Here is a 16,482-nt window from a genome sequence, read left to right as displayed (position 1 = left end):
AATGTAAAAAAAAAAAAATATTCCAGAAAAGAGGGTTGCTTTAAAATGACAAAGCACTGAGCATAATGAGGTGGGAAGGGACTTTTAAATCTCTGGGGTTGATTTACCAAAATCGGAGATCGCAAAATCTGGTGCAGCTCTGAATAGAAAAAATCAGCTTCCGGTTTTGTTTGTTAAAGCCTAATTGAACAAGCTGAAGATAGAAGCTAATTGGCTATTATGCACAACTGCACCAGATTTTGCACTCCCCATTTTCAGTAAATCAACCCCTCTACATGCCTTCTGTTGCTAGGTGGAGGAAAACAATCTCTGTATGAACTGCAATGGAGAAGAAAGCACAAAAAGGATTAGCTACATATATGAGGGAAAAAATGCAAACTTCTCCTTTTGTAATCTGGCACCTGGGGCTTCAACCATCATTTTTATACTCACTGTAAAATCCTTTGTTGAGGGACACTGGAAATATTATATTGTTGGGTTATACAGCTACCTAAAGAAGGACTAAACACTGCCAATCAAAACTGTGGCCCAGCCCAGGATAAACCCTCCTACTACCAGCATGCCGCTATCTAGAAGTCAAGCAATACCAAGAGCAGGATAGTAAACAAGTTGGGGTCAGACTTCTGAACCTCAATGGACTCCAAGAAAATAATTTTAAAGTCCAAAAATCCTACTACTGTACTTTCTTGTTCTCTGAGAAACACAGAAGCCATACACGGTCAGGAAGTCCAAAACCAATTCAAATAAGGGGTGGGCAACAGCACAGTGCTTAACAGACCCCCCTCCACACAAAAAAAAAAGCTCAAAGTGCAGCTGTAAGGACCTAATGCCTGAATCTGGCATTAGATGAAATGTGATCGTCACCTGGAAAAACTTGGAGAATGTGTGAACAGAAGACCAGGTGGCAGCTATGCAAATATAAGAAACACTTGCCTGATGCTGAAGAGCATGGTAATTTAGTCACTGAGAAGATCTGGAAGAGCCCATGCAGCGACACCAGGAGTCGTATCGGGTAAGATCATCACGTCCACTTGGGCCAATCCAAAGTTATGAGTATCACTGGAATTCCCCCATCGTGATCCTAAGAAGCAGACAGCTTCAAAGGAGGAATGGTGTAGATCAGAGGTTCTGATCCCATGGAGCCACTAGAGCATTCACGGTTTCCACTAGGGAATCCCTGTATTTGGAAACAAACCTGTCCAGTTTGCTGTTGAACCTGGAGGCCAGGAGATCAACATCCGGAGTCCAGTGACGCAGGTTCAGGAACACCTCCAGGTGCAGAGACTTCTCCCCAGACCCAGGCGCTGCAAGCTGAGGAAGTCTGCTTGCCATCTGTCCACACCCGATATGTAAACAGGCGGCAAGGTCGAATGGTGACATTTTTTCCAAGGTTCGGTTACATCTCTTTGGCTGCAATACTTCTGGTTTCTCCCTGATGGTTTATGTATGACATGGAATTTTCTTAATGAATCTGGATCGGATGACCCTCCAACCAAGAAGTCTAGGGCTGCAGGGACAACAAATCATATATTCCAGAATGTTGATCGGGAGACCAGATACCTCGGACAACAAGATACAAAGTTATAGAATCAGGCGATTCCTAGACAGCAGATAATCAGTCTGGAAGCCGAGAATTTGAAGTTTCTGCTGGGGAAGTAAACTCTGGCTTGAGCAGTGTCCAGATCTAGACCCAGATATTCCAAGTAATAAGGCAATTCTAGCGCCAATATCTAAAGGTTAAAGAAGTATTAAAACCTAAATCCAAATGTAACATATAGCAGCTTACCAATCATACGTAGTGGCTCTATTCCTTTTTTTTTTTATTTTGCCTTTTCTCCTGGTGATCTGGTCAGCAACTCACCTCCTGTATTATACTAAACGCCACTCTGGATGGCACAGAGGGCGATTTGGATAACAGTATTGGATTATTTCAGCTGCATTACAAACAGTTTGTTGTATTGGCATGTGGGAAAGTTGGAGCATCGTCTCTTCAGTAAACACATTGAATTGTGGAGCACTGGACTATTTATGAACTTTTTGCACCATTTTTGGTGAACAGATCGTGGCTACTTATTCATAAAAAAAATATTTTATGATGTAATCACTTGATACACCATTTTAGGCAACAAGAGTTTCAATTATTAAGTTATACTTTGTCATTTGAACATTAACTATTGTTTGATTTTGCTTATTGCACATTGCTTTTTGATTTACTACTGCTTTAAGGATACATCTGAACCTCAAGTTCTGGCCAGTCAGGCCTTTGTTGTCTGCCAGAGCCTTTGCCCACAGCAGGTCATTTAGATATACCACAATGGGAATATCCTGATCCTGAAGAAAGGCTGAAACAAAGGCCAATGACAGGCCGAATGGTAGGGCCACAAACTGAAAATGCAGAGAACCCACAGTAAAGTGAAGAAATCTATGATGTGCTGGAAAGATAGCGAAAAGCAGGACAGAGTCTTTGATGTCCACAAAGGCCAGAAAGTACACCCTTTTTTTGGAAGGCTTTGGCAGAGCCGATTGATTCAATGCAGACCCACTAAGGCTGCATGGATATCCTCTAATCTGTGAAGTGACACAAAGATTGGAAGTGAAACTGAGGAGGGGCACCACCTCTAAAATGCTGGCTAAGCCTAACAAAATCCCCTTACTTTGGAAAATGGAGGCCCAACTCATGCTGAAGAGGATTTATCTGAGGGCTAGGGAGAATAGCATTCCAAGGTTTAAGAGCAGACTGGGGGCCAGGGTAACTTGGAGTCCAAGTTTTGGGGTCACTGGGTAACAAAAAAAAAAAAAACGCTTGGACTTCGGTTAGTCTTTCCAGATTGTTTCTTCTTTTTTGCCACCTGTAGAATCTAGGTAGTCACCGGGTCACCAAAACGAGTGTCCCCACTGAAAGATTTCGAATCCATTTCTATTCTGGGGACCACTCACAATTTGGGACTTTCTGAGCCTAAGCATGAAGAGCGGAAGTAGCATTATGAGCAGAACTTCCTGTTTTAGGGGATGTTCCGATTTAAAGGGATTGTAAACCTTGTAAAATAACCCATTCCATTTAAAATTGAAATGAAAGGAAAACATTTGTGTATAGATTTAAAAAATAAAAATATTTTAAATACTTTTTTTCCCTTCTCTTATAAGTGATCACATACCCTCTGTCCTCAGCTAATTAAGAGCTAGGGGGAAGAGAAAAACCAGCACACTGATCTACCCAGTGAAAGGCTGTGCAGGGGGGGCGTGTTAGGACAAGTCTTATTATTGGAGGAGAGCAGCCGGAGCACAGCTGGAAAACTTAACAGCCAAAAGTCACTCACTAATGAATAGCAAGAGAGTCAGCGCTCCACTGGCCAAACAGTCATACGAGTCCACTGAAGACTATTGCAGGGGGGATGATAATCTTGATAGATAAAAGAGAAAGGACACATACATTCACCGGTAGCTCCTCGATGGGTAATGGGATCCCCTCAAAGGCATGCAACAAATAGAAGAGGGCGCCTGATCAGTATAAGCAAGATAAAAAGTGTAATTTATTAAGTATCATTTACATGTAAACAAGCTGTAAACTGCACACAGGGCTGGTGCAGTTGCTCAGATGAAAGTAGTGGTCTCAATGTACATGAGAGCAAATTACAGGCACAGACCAGGAATCCCCATGGGGAGAGCTGGCGGCCTCCGGGGCTCTGACACACACCACTTGCGCTACTTTGGTCTGACTTGGATTCCATAGACCTCAAGATTACACAGGCATTGCTTCAAGTACAGACGAAATTGCGGCAAAATCACACAACTTTTAGGTCACACAAGTGTTAAAGGGGCCTAAAGCAGAGGGCACCAGAGATTTCACACAAAGGAAGCAATACAAAAAGGACAGGAGAGTTCTTTATACCAGTACATGGTACAGCAGGCACATATCAGGAATATGAAATGCTGGTGTAACAAACACTTTAAGGTCTTGACAGTGCACTCTAAAGAGCAATCTGTGATGTGTCTCCTCCTCGCTGCCCGATTTACCCTGTATAAACCACACTACAATCACATGCATTGCACGTGGTTGCAGTGCGGACCCACAGGACTTGCACTGGTTTCATTCCCCTGCGCTAATGCCCCTGAAATGTGAAATGCCATTTTGTTTTTGCCACTGTCACCATGGGTATATAGCCGTGAATAGCTGGATTTCAGTGTTCAAGTGGGTGGTCCAGGGTGGGGGCAGTAAAACCACTGCGCATCTACCTGGTTTTACAGCCCTCTAGTGTGAACGAGGCCTAAAAAGGTTAGCTGGAGCTGGGATTTCATTTTTTTTTGGTATTGAAGATTCAGATAAACAATAAATGTTGCGTTATCAATGATAAACTGCTTAACAATGCTCATATATACAATTTTTCCTTTGACCACAGATCTAGGAGTATTTTAAAAATCTAGCATCTTGGGACTTACGAAACCCTTTAAGCCTACAGCATACCTGGTGTCAGGTGCCCTGCTTGGATAAGTGTATTCAGAGAGATTTGCTTCTCTCCAGGTTTATTAAGGGTCATTGTCGCACCAGGGGGCAGCGTGGTCGCATGCTTCACTAGCCCACCGGCTGGCTGCTGAACCACCTGCAACAGTAACATCAGCGTTAGAAGGCAAAAACAGGTCCTCATTCCAAACAGTCTATCAACCTGCTTAATCAAGCAAGACTGCTTAGAGCCATGTGCGTCTAGCCTTCAGTTTACACACATCACACTCTGGAAACCTCAAGCATACTCTTGTCTGGATATGACAACAAGAAATCTCACCAGTTGTTTACAGTAATATCTAACAACATACACTTGTCCAGATGGCCTTAATCCCTTGAGACACACAAGCCTATCAGACCGCTAGTCATAGAGGTTTCAAAATTCATCATTAATGCAGTTTACTCAAATGTCCTAGAATAAAATCTGCAAGATTTTCTGGGCAGTTTTACTTCATGTGGAATTAAGTCACACATAACAAAGGTTATATGAATGTTCTAAAATCTAAAGAGGGCTGTGTGTAAATCCTGCTGGGCTAATCTGTCTAATAAGAAACATTTACTACATTAAGACATCTGTGTGAACTACAAAAATGCAAACTTACAGAACATTACAACATTTTTATACAAAATCATTCATTTTACATTGTTACATTGTGAAATCTAACAGTGTCAGTCTCTGCCACTAGCACCAACACCCTCCCATTAGGGTTAAAACGATAATCGCAAAGTAGATGCACACTTAATTGTTGGGAAATTTAAAAAAAAAAAAAAAAAAAAGAAGATGCAGCTATTGTGTGCCTACAAAACAATGGCTTGGAAATGTAAACAGATTTCAGTTCTAAAGGTGTCCACAGATACAAAGAGGCAATAGGACGTGAAGAAAAGATCCATCTACGCCCATGGCATTTATTAAAGCAGATGCCAATTTAAACATCAATGACAGGATTGACTGAGCATTTCTATTTATTCTTATAGGGAGGAGGGGAGAGCGCGAGAGAGAGAGAGCGCGAGGGGAGATCGAGAGAGAGCGCGAGGGGAGATCGAGAGAGAGCGCGAGAGAGAGAGATCGAGAGAGAGAGAGAGAGAGAGAGATCGAGAGAGAGAGAGATCGAGAGATCGAGAGAGATCGAGAGAGATCGAGAGAGATCGAGAGAGATCGAGAGAGATCGAGAGAGATCGAGAGAGATCGAGAGAGATCGAGAGAGATCGAGATCGAGATCGAGATCGAGAGAGAGAGAGAGAGAGAGAGAGAGAGAGAGAGAGAGAGAGCGCGAGGGGGGAGAGAGAGAGAGAGAGAGAGAGAGAGCGAGAGAGAGCGCGAGGAGAGAGAGCACGAGGGGGAGAGAGAGAGAGAGAGAGCACGAGGGGGAGAGAGAGAGAGAGCGAGGGGGAGAGAGAGAGAGAGAGAGAGAGCGAGGGGGAGAGAGAGAGAGAGAGAGAGCGAGCGCGAGAGAGAGAGAGAGAGAGAGAGCGCGAGAGAGAAGGGGGGGAGGAGAGAAGGGGGGGAGGAGAGAAGGGGGGGGGGAGAGGAGAGAAGGGGGGGGGAGAGGAGAGAAGGGGGGGGGAGGAGAGAGAAGGGGGGAGGAGGAGAGAGAAGGGGGGAGGAGAGAAGGGGGGGAGAGAAGGGGGGGGAGAGAAGGGGGGGGAGAGAAGGGGGGGAGAGAAGGGGGGGAGAGAAGGGGGGGGAGAGAAAAGGGGAGGGAGAGAAGGGGGGAGAGAGAAGGGGGGAGAGAGAAGGGGGGGAGAGAGAAGGGAGGGGGAGAGAGAAGGGGGGAGAGAGAAGGGGGGGGAGAGAGAAGGGGGGGAGAGAGAAGGGGGGGAGAGAGAAGGGGGGGAGAGAGAAGGGGGGGAGAGAGAAGGGGGGGAGAGAGAAGGGGGGGAGAGAGAAGGGGGGGAGAGAGAAGGGGGGGAGAGAGAAGGGGGAGAGGGAGGAGAGAAGGGGGGGAGAGGGAGGAGAGAAGGGGGGGAGAGGGAGGAGAGAAGGGGGGGAGGGAGGAGAGAGGGGAGAGAAGGGGGGGAGAGAGGGGGAGAGAAGGGGGGGAGAGAGGGGGGAGAAGGGGGGAGAGAGGGGGGAGAGAGGGGGGAGAAGGGGGGGAGAGAGGGGGGAGAAGGGGGGGAGAGAGGGGAGAGAAGGGGGGAGAGAGGGGGACAGAGACCCCTTCTCTCTCCCCCCCCCTCTAGACTCTACTAGCCCTGTTTAGAGGAAGAAAAATGCTGACAATGACCCTAAGAACACCATCCCTATAAGTCAAGCACAGAGGTAGAAACATCATGCTGTTTCTCTGCTAAAGGTACCAGCCGACTTTGCCGCATTGAGGGGCCAATGTACGGGGCCACGTATTGAAAAATCTTGGATAAGAACCTTCTTCCCTCTCACCAGAATACTGAAGATGGGTCGTGGAAGAGTCTTCCAGCATGACAATAACCCAAAACATACCGCCAAGGCAACAAAGGAGTGGCTCAAGAAGAAGCACGTTGAGGTCATGGAGTCTCCAGACCCTAATCCTGTAGAAAGCCTATAGAAAATGTATGGCGGGAGCGGAAACTTTGAGTTGCCAAGTGACAGCCAAGAAACCTTAAGGATTTAGAGAAGATCTGTGAAGAGTGGAGCAAAATCCCTCCTGAGACGTGTGCAAACTTGTTCACTAACTACAAGAAATGTCTTACCTCTGTGCTTGCCAACAATGGTTTCCTCCACCAAGTACCAAGTCATGTTTTGCTTGGGGATCAAATACTTACTTTACTCACTGAACTGGCAAGTGAATTTATAACATTTGTATAAACGTGTTTTTTTTTTCTGGATTTTTGATTGATGTTCTGTATGATAAAAACTATAGACCCTTTGTTTCTTTGTAAGTGGGCAAACTTACAAAATTCCCACGCAATCAAATTATTTTCCCCACTGTATTTACCTGCTCTGTGCAATGGCTTTGTACAGAAAGGCCCCCAGAACCTATTCTTCTGGGGTCCCCTGCTGACACGCTCGGCTCTTACACCCTTTTGAGTGCACCCATAGCAAGGAGCTTCCTATGGAGTGCCGGCTTGATCCCGAGCCGGGCTGTGTGCAGCAATTGACGCACACAACAGTTCGTCCCTGGTTCGACCTCTCATCACAGGATTTGATTAACAGCAGCAGGAGGCAATGATTCCGGCTGTTGTTTCTGAGTCCTGAGGGAGGAGAGAGCAAGGGAGCAGCAGAGCCGCTCTTGGGCATAGCGCTGGATTCGGATCTAGCCAAGTATATAGGGAGGCTGGTATGCTTAACCATTGGTTATTATACTGCCCCCTACAGGAGTAGGAAACTAGACAGAAAAATAATTCTGGCTACACCCATGGGCAGTCCCAGGGGGTATACTCCCTCTCCCTGCTATAGTCACTTAGTTTTGTTACAAGCAGTGTCAGGAGAATTATAACTCCACAGAGGGGTGGGTGCTGTGTCAGTCAATGAACATCAGAGAAATGGATTATACGGTAAGTCAAAAATCCCATTTTCTCTTTCGTTCATTGATGAACACAGCTTCCGGTACTCTTAACCATTGTGACATCCCAAATCAGTGTTAAACATGAGAGGTGGGGAAACAGCAAAACATCCCCAAGGCTAAACATTAGCCAAGCAGGCAACAGGGGCTTGACAAAACAACTTGAGTCCACCTGAAAACAAAAAACACACATAAAAAAGAAAAAATATACCCTCAAAGAGGATTAGGTCCTCTTAAAAAGAAGCAGCCTGCAAAACCTTGCAGCCAAAAGGAAGCATCTGCAGATGCCAACACATCCACTTTATAAGACTTTGTAAAAAAAAAAAAAAAAAGTGCACCGACAGCCAGGAGGCCGCCTGGCAAGCCTGCGTCACTGACGCCGGATGACAGAAGGCCCAGGAGGCACTACGCGCCCTAGTAGAATGCGCCTCGACAGGGAAAAGGAGGAACCTGACCCCTGATGGAATAGACCATAGTCACAGTCTCTCTGATCCATCTAGAAATGGTTGCAGAAGTGGACAGTCCTTTTTCGAGACCCATCTGTAAGCAAAAATAGCGAGTCAGACTTCCTAAAGGACTCCTTTGCTGCCAGGTATACCCAAATTGCCCGGACCACATCCAAGGCATGCAAGACAATTTCCTTTGGATGTTTATCAGAGACCAACTTGGGAAGGAACGAATGATAGGGGCGAAGAACAACCATATCTTTGTGAATCACCAGATAAGGTGAACGACAGGATAATGCCGCCAGGTCTGACACCCTGTGGGCAGAGGTTATAGCCATCAAAAAGGCCACCTTCTGGGACAGCATAGGCAGGAGAAACTCCCTAAGATTCTCAAAGAGAGACTGTTGGAAAACCAAAAAAGTACCAAATTGAGGTTCCAAGGCAGCAAAGGAGACCACACTGGAGGGACCAAGTGCCAAATACCCTGAAGAGAGATACGCACCAGAGCTGTAGCCAAGGGTCATTGGAAGAAGACCGCCAAGGCCGACACCTGGCCCTTGATAGTACTCAAGGCCAACTTCTGTTCAACCCCCCTGTTGAAGAAAGGTCAAGATGCGAGCCACCGAAAAAGCGAGGAGGAACCCCAAGGGATTCACACCACACAATGTACATCTTCCACGTACTATGTTAGATCTTCCAAGAAGTAAATTTCTTAGCTTGTAACATCGTAGGAATCACTGATTCAGACAATCTCCTATCCTTCAGCACCTGACTTTCAATAGCCAAGCCGTCAAAACCAGCGACTGTAAAGCAGGCTGGAAGATTGGTCCATGGGACAATAGATCCTCCCTGAGGGGAAGCCTCCAAGGAAATGTCGGCAACCAACCACACCAGGTCACCATACCAGGACTAGCGAGGCCAGTCCGGGGCCACTAAAATAACCAGAATCCCTTCTGCCACAATCCTGTAGAAGTCTTGGCAGAAGCTTGAGAGAAGGGAAGGCGTAAATCAGCCAATACTGACCACACAGAGCCACCAGCGCATCTGTGGCGTCTGCCAAAATGATCCTGTAACCGAACTAAGAATCTATGTACCTTTCTGTTGAGCGGAGATGCAAACAGATCCACCTCAGGGGGTGCCCCACCGGAGGAACAACTGATAAAACACTTGGATGAAGAGACCATTCACCCTGGTCTAACGCCTGCCAACTAAGGTAATCCGCCTGCCAATGTTCCACTCCGGGGAAGTGAACGGCGGAGAGGGTTGGAAGGAAAGGTCTGCCCACCAGGGAATGCCAGCTACCTCCAGAGCTGCTAGGACACTTCTTGTGCCCTCTTGGGGATTGACGTAAGCCACGGCCATGGCATTGTCCGATTGAATGCATACTGGACAGCCTTGTAGACGATCCATCCAACATTCCAGGCACAGCCTGGTCGCTCGTAACTCAGGACATTGATCAGTAGTCTGGATTTATCCAGGCTCCAGACCTCCTGAGCAGAACTTCTGCCGAGGACGCCTCCTCACCCGGACAGGCTGGCATCCGTGGTGACCACTGTCCAATACAAAAGTTAGGAAGGATTTTGCCACACCGGAGAATGAAGCCACCAAATCAGGGACTCTGTTGTACCCTGGCTCAGCTGGATTTGGTTGTCCAGAGACTGCAGATTATTGTCCCATGTGATGAGAATCTCCCATTGCAGGGACCTCGTTTGGAACTGCACAAATTGGACTGCCTCAAAAAGGTTGACACCATCAGGCCCAGCACCCGCATACAAATCCGGAAGGATAACCATCTGCTGGTCAGCAGGAAACGAACTGCAACCTGCAGTGTCTGAGGTTTGGCCAGAGGAAGAAATACTCCCGCTAAAGCTGAGTCCAGAGTCAACCCGAGATAGTCTAAGTTCGTAGAAGGGACCAAGGCTGACTTCCGAAGATTCAGAATCCATCCGAACGCCTTCAGAGTTCGTATGGTGATCTCCAGGTTTTCTGCCAGCGCAGCAGAAGACTCTGTATGCAGAGAAGATGGTATAAATTGCCCTGGACCGCATTCCCTTGCTGGCGTAACAAGGCCAGTACCGGGGCCAACACTATAGTGAAGACCTGGGGAGCGGAGGCGAGATCAAATGGTAACGCCCCAAACTGATGAGGTTCTTCTCCCACTGTAACGCAGGGGAAGCATTGGTGACTGACAGATATTGAAATATGAAGGTAGGCATCTTTGATGTCTAGGGAGGAAAGAAAATCCCCCCCGATACAGGGAAGCCAACACTGTGTGAATGGACTCCATCCTGAACTTCTGCTCCCGCACAAAGCACTTCAGTGCCTTGAGGTCTAGGATTGGACGCACCTTGCCCTCCTTCCTGGGGACTGTAAACAGGTTGGGTAAAACCCTTGAAAAGGTTCCGCAATCGGACCTGGGACAATAACCCCTTGAAGCAAGAGATCTTGCACCGCCCCAAAGAGAGCCTGTAAGCGGACTGGGGAAAGTCGCACATTGGAAGGAAAGAACCTTTTCGGAGGGCGAGCATGAAACTCGATCTTCCGGATCGTATGACTTTGTGGACCCACTTGTCTGGTACCAAGGAAGTCCACGGGTCCGGGAACCAGCGAAGATGTCCCCCCACCCCAGATACGGATGAGGTCGCACCTTCATGCTGAAGGAGCCTTGTCTGCGGGTGTGGAAATGCCCGCCCTTGACTTGCCAGACCAAATTTGCTTGGATCCATTACAGGAGACCCCGAAAGGCTTCGGGCCCTTGTCAGACGATCCTGTGGGATGAAAAAAAACTTTTTACGAGCCGAAAAGGAGGGTCCACATCTGCGATGAGGGTTCTTGCCCTTAGCCCGTGGAAAAAAAAAGTACTCTTACCCCCTGTGACGCCCTGAATGATGTCATCCAAACAGACGATCTCCTTGAAAAGGAAGAACAGCCAGGGCTTTTTTTTTTTTAGAAGTCTGGTCCACAGACCAGCATTTTAGCCAAAGGACACACCGAAGGATCACTGCCGAAACAGAGCCGAGCCAATAAGGAAGCCGCATCCAAAGATTCAGCACAGATAAAACTGCAGCCCCTGGACCAGCTGGTACGCCAGCTCAACAAAAGGCAGGTGGGAGCTGTACTCCCTCCAGGTCACGGCGTAGAAGCTTAGCTCACTCAGTAAGTTTGTGACACCAGGGCATTGGTGAACACCGGCCACAATGCCGAGCCAGGGTGAACATATTGCCGGCCACAGCCTCTTCCTTTTTTGTCAGCCGGGTCCTTAAAGGCTTGAGACTCTTCAACCAGAATCATGGTTGCTCTGTTTATCCTGGAAACCGGAGGGTCCACCACTGGTGGGAACAATCCACTTTTTGAAAAAAAGGGACTCTTCATAGGGGTATTGCCTAGCAAACCGCTTAGGGGCCCCAAGGAAACGCTTTAGTCGTATTCACTCTTTTGCGAAAATTGTCAAAATTAGGCGGAGAAAGGGGCACACCTTTTGCCGCTCTGGGTGGTTTGGGAGTGCCAAAGGGAACCTGTGCCCACCTCAGTCGCAGCTGTGTCCCACATCTTTAGAGGCTTACACACAAATGCATTCAGCGGATCCACCAGCGCCTTTTTGTGCGTGATTGCAGACGTGGAGGAATCATCCTCACTTTCTGAGTATTCGTTATTAGCCACCGGGGGACCCACAGATAAGTGTAAAAACAATGTCAAGAGAAACCCCCATGCGCTGGCAGCACCACCTGGTCGCCAGCTACTTTTGGCATGGCTGCCATCAAAAAACAAACAAACTGCCAACAGCGCCACGCCTTCCAAGGGAAGTGCCAAGACGGCCGCATGACCCAGTAGGCCGCAAGCCGTGGCCTACATTTTTTGTGGAGGCCCAGCCGCAAGTGCACAGATCCCAGTCATTAGGGGCTCCAGCTAAAACCTCACTGAGGCGCCCAACTCGGCAGCATGGCAAGACGCGGCCTAAATTTTTGTGGACGCCCAACCGCTTGGGCGTGAGCCCCAGTGGAGCCAACCACATGGGCAGCGGAGGGGAGGGGAGGGAAGATGCCCAAATGGAGGGTAGTGGCTTCAGTCACCCTCACTGGGGCCGCTCCTGCCCAGTTGGCTGCAAAGCCGCGGTCTAAATTTTTTGCCTGATCCGACCTGCAGATGCAAAACCATCTGCTCCCTCAGCCCAACAACTGCAGCAGGGAGCCCAGAGGACATCCCTGCCATAGTCACCCCAGCGTGGCGGCGAACCCTGCTCAACTTTGCATTGCGCACCAGGAAAAAACCCAGCCAGCAGCAACCCCAACAAGCCCCCCTTAAGAGCATGTGGCAAAAGCCAGCTCATAACCTCACCCAGGGAGGAGGGGGGCCAGCAGACCCACAGTGACCACCGAAGTTTAAGAGGGGCTTGGGGGGGGGGGGGGAAGGGAACCCGGGGGGTCCCACCGTCCCAGGGAGGGGCCCACGTCCATCCCAAAACCCTCCAGGGGACAGGCTACTTACCATACAATTGAAACAGCGTGGGCACAGTTCCGGACAGACCACCTCGACATCGGAATGGGGGGGGGGGGGGTCTGTTGGCCAGGAGGAACGCTGCGACCCAGGCCGAGGCCGGGTCATATGCACCCTCGCAAGACATTTCACTCGCAGGCCAGCCCCAATCCAGTGAGTCCATGTCGCGGTCGACCTTGTGCAGAGCTGAGGCCTGTGGATTTTGTAAAAAAAATATTAAGTCCATGGCCCAGTCCAGCAGTTGATTGCAGATTCTCACAGGAACAAAATAAAGAACAACAAATGAAAAAGTTCCATTTAAAAAAGGAAAAAATTGCCAGGACCAAAGATCCCAGCAAGGAACTAGGTCCTTGCTCCTGACTAAGCAGATAGAGAGAGGGAGTATACCCCCTGGGACTGCCCATGGATGTAGCCAGAATTACTTTCTGCGTAGTGTCATACTCCTGTAGGGGCAGTATAACCAATGGTTAAGAATATCAGAAGCTGTGTCCGTCAATCAACAAAAGAGAAATAGCTTACAGTGAAACTAAACCACGGGGATGCAGAGGTAAGTAAGTAAAACAAAATGAACATGTTTTGGCAGATGTTTCCTTGCAGGCTTACAAAAAAAAAAAAGATCAGAAACATGTTCAAGCATTAAGAGTGACCTGTCCTAAAAAGTACCCAAGCTTCTATTTGCAACCCTTTTCAAAAAAATGCTAGCACCCTGTAAAGATGATGCTTAACCATCACAACTTGGTGAGCTGCTGACCCTGAACAAGCATGCTACAAGTGAAATTGGAAAAAACACACATACTTTGAAAAATGATCTTACCAACTGCTTGAAGTTCACAGCTTTGAAGCTGTTAATTGGCTGGGGCACAGCTACCACAGCCTGTGGGATTTTAGCATTGCTAATTATAGTAGTACTAGCTGGTTTTAAGGTCTGCATAGATGTTGTTGGTGTAATCTTAACAAAAGAGAGAGAGCTGGTGGTAGCGACAGGGGGCGTTGGGTTCTGTGGACCACATTGTAGGATAAACTCCTGGGAGTTCGGCATCATCCGGCGCAAGGAGGGTAAACTTTTCTGTAGAGAAAACAAATTGTCATAACATTCTGTCTATGCTAATCGGCTGGTTAAACGGCAAATGCTTTTACCTAGCAACATTAAGGCCCTGAATTTTTTTCCTAACAGGGCCATGAATAGACTGTTTGATCTTCCCATGCCCCACAAACCAAAACATAGAATAAAATGACTTCTGTCTACATTAGTCATAAACCTGTGAATTAAAGTAGAAATTTGCAATTTTAAGTCAAGATTTGCATTTCCAAGATGCGCATAAATGTAATAGAAATCACTAGTTGCCTACATATGCATTATTGAATTTGGTTCACATTAGTATTAAATGCATGGGATAAATGTGAATATATGCACTTTATACACAAAACCTTTTTAGCGAGTTAAAAAAATTGACTTTTTTTTTTTTTTTTTTCCATTCAACAGGCTAAATGGAAAAAAAAAGAAAAACTGAATTTTTGTAAAATCTTACCTGTACCTGTAAAATTCCTTTCTCTGAGTCCTCCGACAGTCGCTGCCTCCTCTAAGTCATCACTGTTGGGTATTGTCTTCCCATCCGCAGGAATAGCTAGGCATATAGACTTAGTCCAAAGACAAAAAAGGCATTAGCATATACATACCCATGGGGGCTGTCCCATCTGGTCAATACCCCCCCTGCATCACCACTCCCAACTCAGTTTGGTAGCATAGCAGTAGGTAATAACCCCAAAAGAGGGGCGGGGGCGGCGAATGTCGGAGGACTCAGAGAAAGGAATTTTACAGGTAAGATGTTAGAAAACTGAATTTTTGTCTTACGTCCTCCGACAGTCGCCGCCTCCTCTAAGTCATCACTGTTGGGATGTCCCAAAACAGTAAAGACATGAGGGGTGGGAGACGCAACCGTAGAAAAGGCAACGCAGTACCCACATCAGAGAAAGGAATCTTACATGCACCATAAGAGAACCAACTGGGCAACAGAAAAAACAATGCTCAACAGGAGCAACAGCCCAGGAAAGCAAATGCCAACAGCCAGGGACCCAGAAAAAAATTCAACGGTCCATCATGGCACTGCCGCACTGAGAACTTTGCGGCCAAAAGAAGCATCAGCTGATGCCAGAACATCTACTTTGTAGAATTTGGAAAAGGTGTGCACCGACCACCAAGTCGCCGCCTTGCACACCTGGGTCACCGAAGCCCGATGCCAATAGGCCCAGGATGCACTCAAAGACCTGGTAGAGCGCGCCTTAACAGGGAAGGGCGGAACCCGTTCCTTCAAGGCGTAAGCCTGCTCAATGGTCTGTCTGATCCATTTGGCAATAGTCGCTGCAGGCGCAGCCATGCCCTTCCGAGATCCCTCAGGAAGGACAAATAGGGAATCCGTCTTCCGAAAGGATTCCGTAGACGACAGGTAAACCCTGATCGCCCTGACAACATCCAAGGAATGTAAGGCAATCTCCTTTGGATGTTTAGGCTTCGTACAAAGCGAAGGCAGGACAATGTCCTCATTAAGGTGGAATTCAGAGATCACCTTGGGAAGGAAGGATGGGGGTGGTCGCAAAACCACCTTATCCTTGTGAATTATCAAGTAAGGGGAGGGTCAAGACAACGCCGCCAGCTCCGACACTCTGCGAGCCGAAGTGATCGCCACCAGAAAGGCAACCTTTTTTGACAGCAGAGGCAACGATATCTCCCTGATGTTTTCAAAGGGAGCACACTGTAACATGGACAGAACCAAGTTCAAGTCCCATGGGAGGTAAAGGCTCCTTCCTGGGAGGAGCCAAATGTCGCACACCTTGAATGAAGGTGCGCACCAAGGAATGAGACGCCACAGGGCGTTGGAAAAGGACAGCCAGTGCAGACACCTGGCCCTTTATCGTGGCCAGCGCCAGGCGCTGATCCACTCCAGACTGGAGGAAAGCCAAGATTCTCGACACCGAGTAAGAACGAGGGGAGAACCCCCTGGACTCACACCAGGCGAAATAGGCTTTCCAGGTACGGTAATAGATCTTACCAGAGGAGGATTTCCTAGCCTTAATTAGGGTAGGGATAACCTCAGGGTATAGACCCTTGTCCTTCAAGACACGGGTCTCAACAGCCAGGCCGTTAAAGCCAGCGACTGTAAAGCAGGATGGAAGATCGGACCTTGAGACAAGAGATCTTCCCGCAGAGGCAGACACCACGGAGGCGCCACTGCCAGGTGAACAACGTCGGCGTACCAGGACCGGCGAGGCCAGTCCGGCGCCACCAGAATCACCATGTGCAGTTCCGAGACCAATCTGCAAAGGAACCGGGATAGTAACTGAATCGGAGGAAAGGCGTACATCAGACGATACTGATGCCAAGGGGCCACTAACACATCCGAGGCGTCTGCCAACGGATCGCGCGTTCTTGCCACGAACCTTCCCACCTTTCGATTTAGCCGGGATGCGAACATATCCACGTCTGGGGATCCCCACCTCGCACACAGCATCTGAAAGACCTCCGGGTGTAGGGACCATTCCCCCTGGTCCAGGGTCTGGCGGTTCAGAT

General features: G+C 48.1%; 1 protein-coding gene across 1 annotated transcript in view; it reads right to left on the bottom strand.

Moving 5' to 3' along the window:
* The window catches only part of TAF4B (TATA-box binding protein associated factor 4b), a gene marked incomplete at its 5' end in the record, with an annotated part of 319,056 nt that overhangs the window by 204,001 nt on the left and 98,573 nt on the right, over positions 1 to 16,482 (bottom strand). The window contains 2 exons of the mRNA XM_082258681.1: positions 4,463 to 4,598; positions 13,732 to 13,983. Of these exons, the coding sequence (XP_082114807.1) occupies positions 4,463 to 4,598; positions 13,732 to 13,983 (388 nt within the window). The remainder of the gene's footprint in view (positions 1 to 4,462; positions 4,599 to 13,731; positions 13,984 to 16,482) is intronic.

This window comes from Pelophylax lessonae (assembly GCF_965119305.1).
Source record: "Pelophylax lessonae genome assembly, chromosome: 5".
In the NCBI taxonomy this organism is placed as follows: Eukaryota; Metazoa; Chordata; class Amphibia; order Anura; family Ranidae; genus Pelophylax; species Pelophylax lessonae.
The sequence above is the reverse complement of the archived record's forward strand: the minus strand, read 5'-3'. Positions and strand labels throughout refer to the sequence as shown.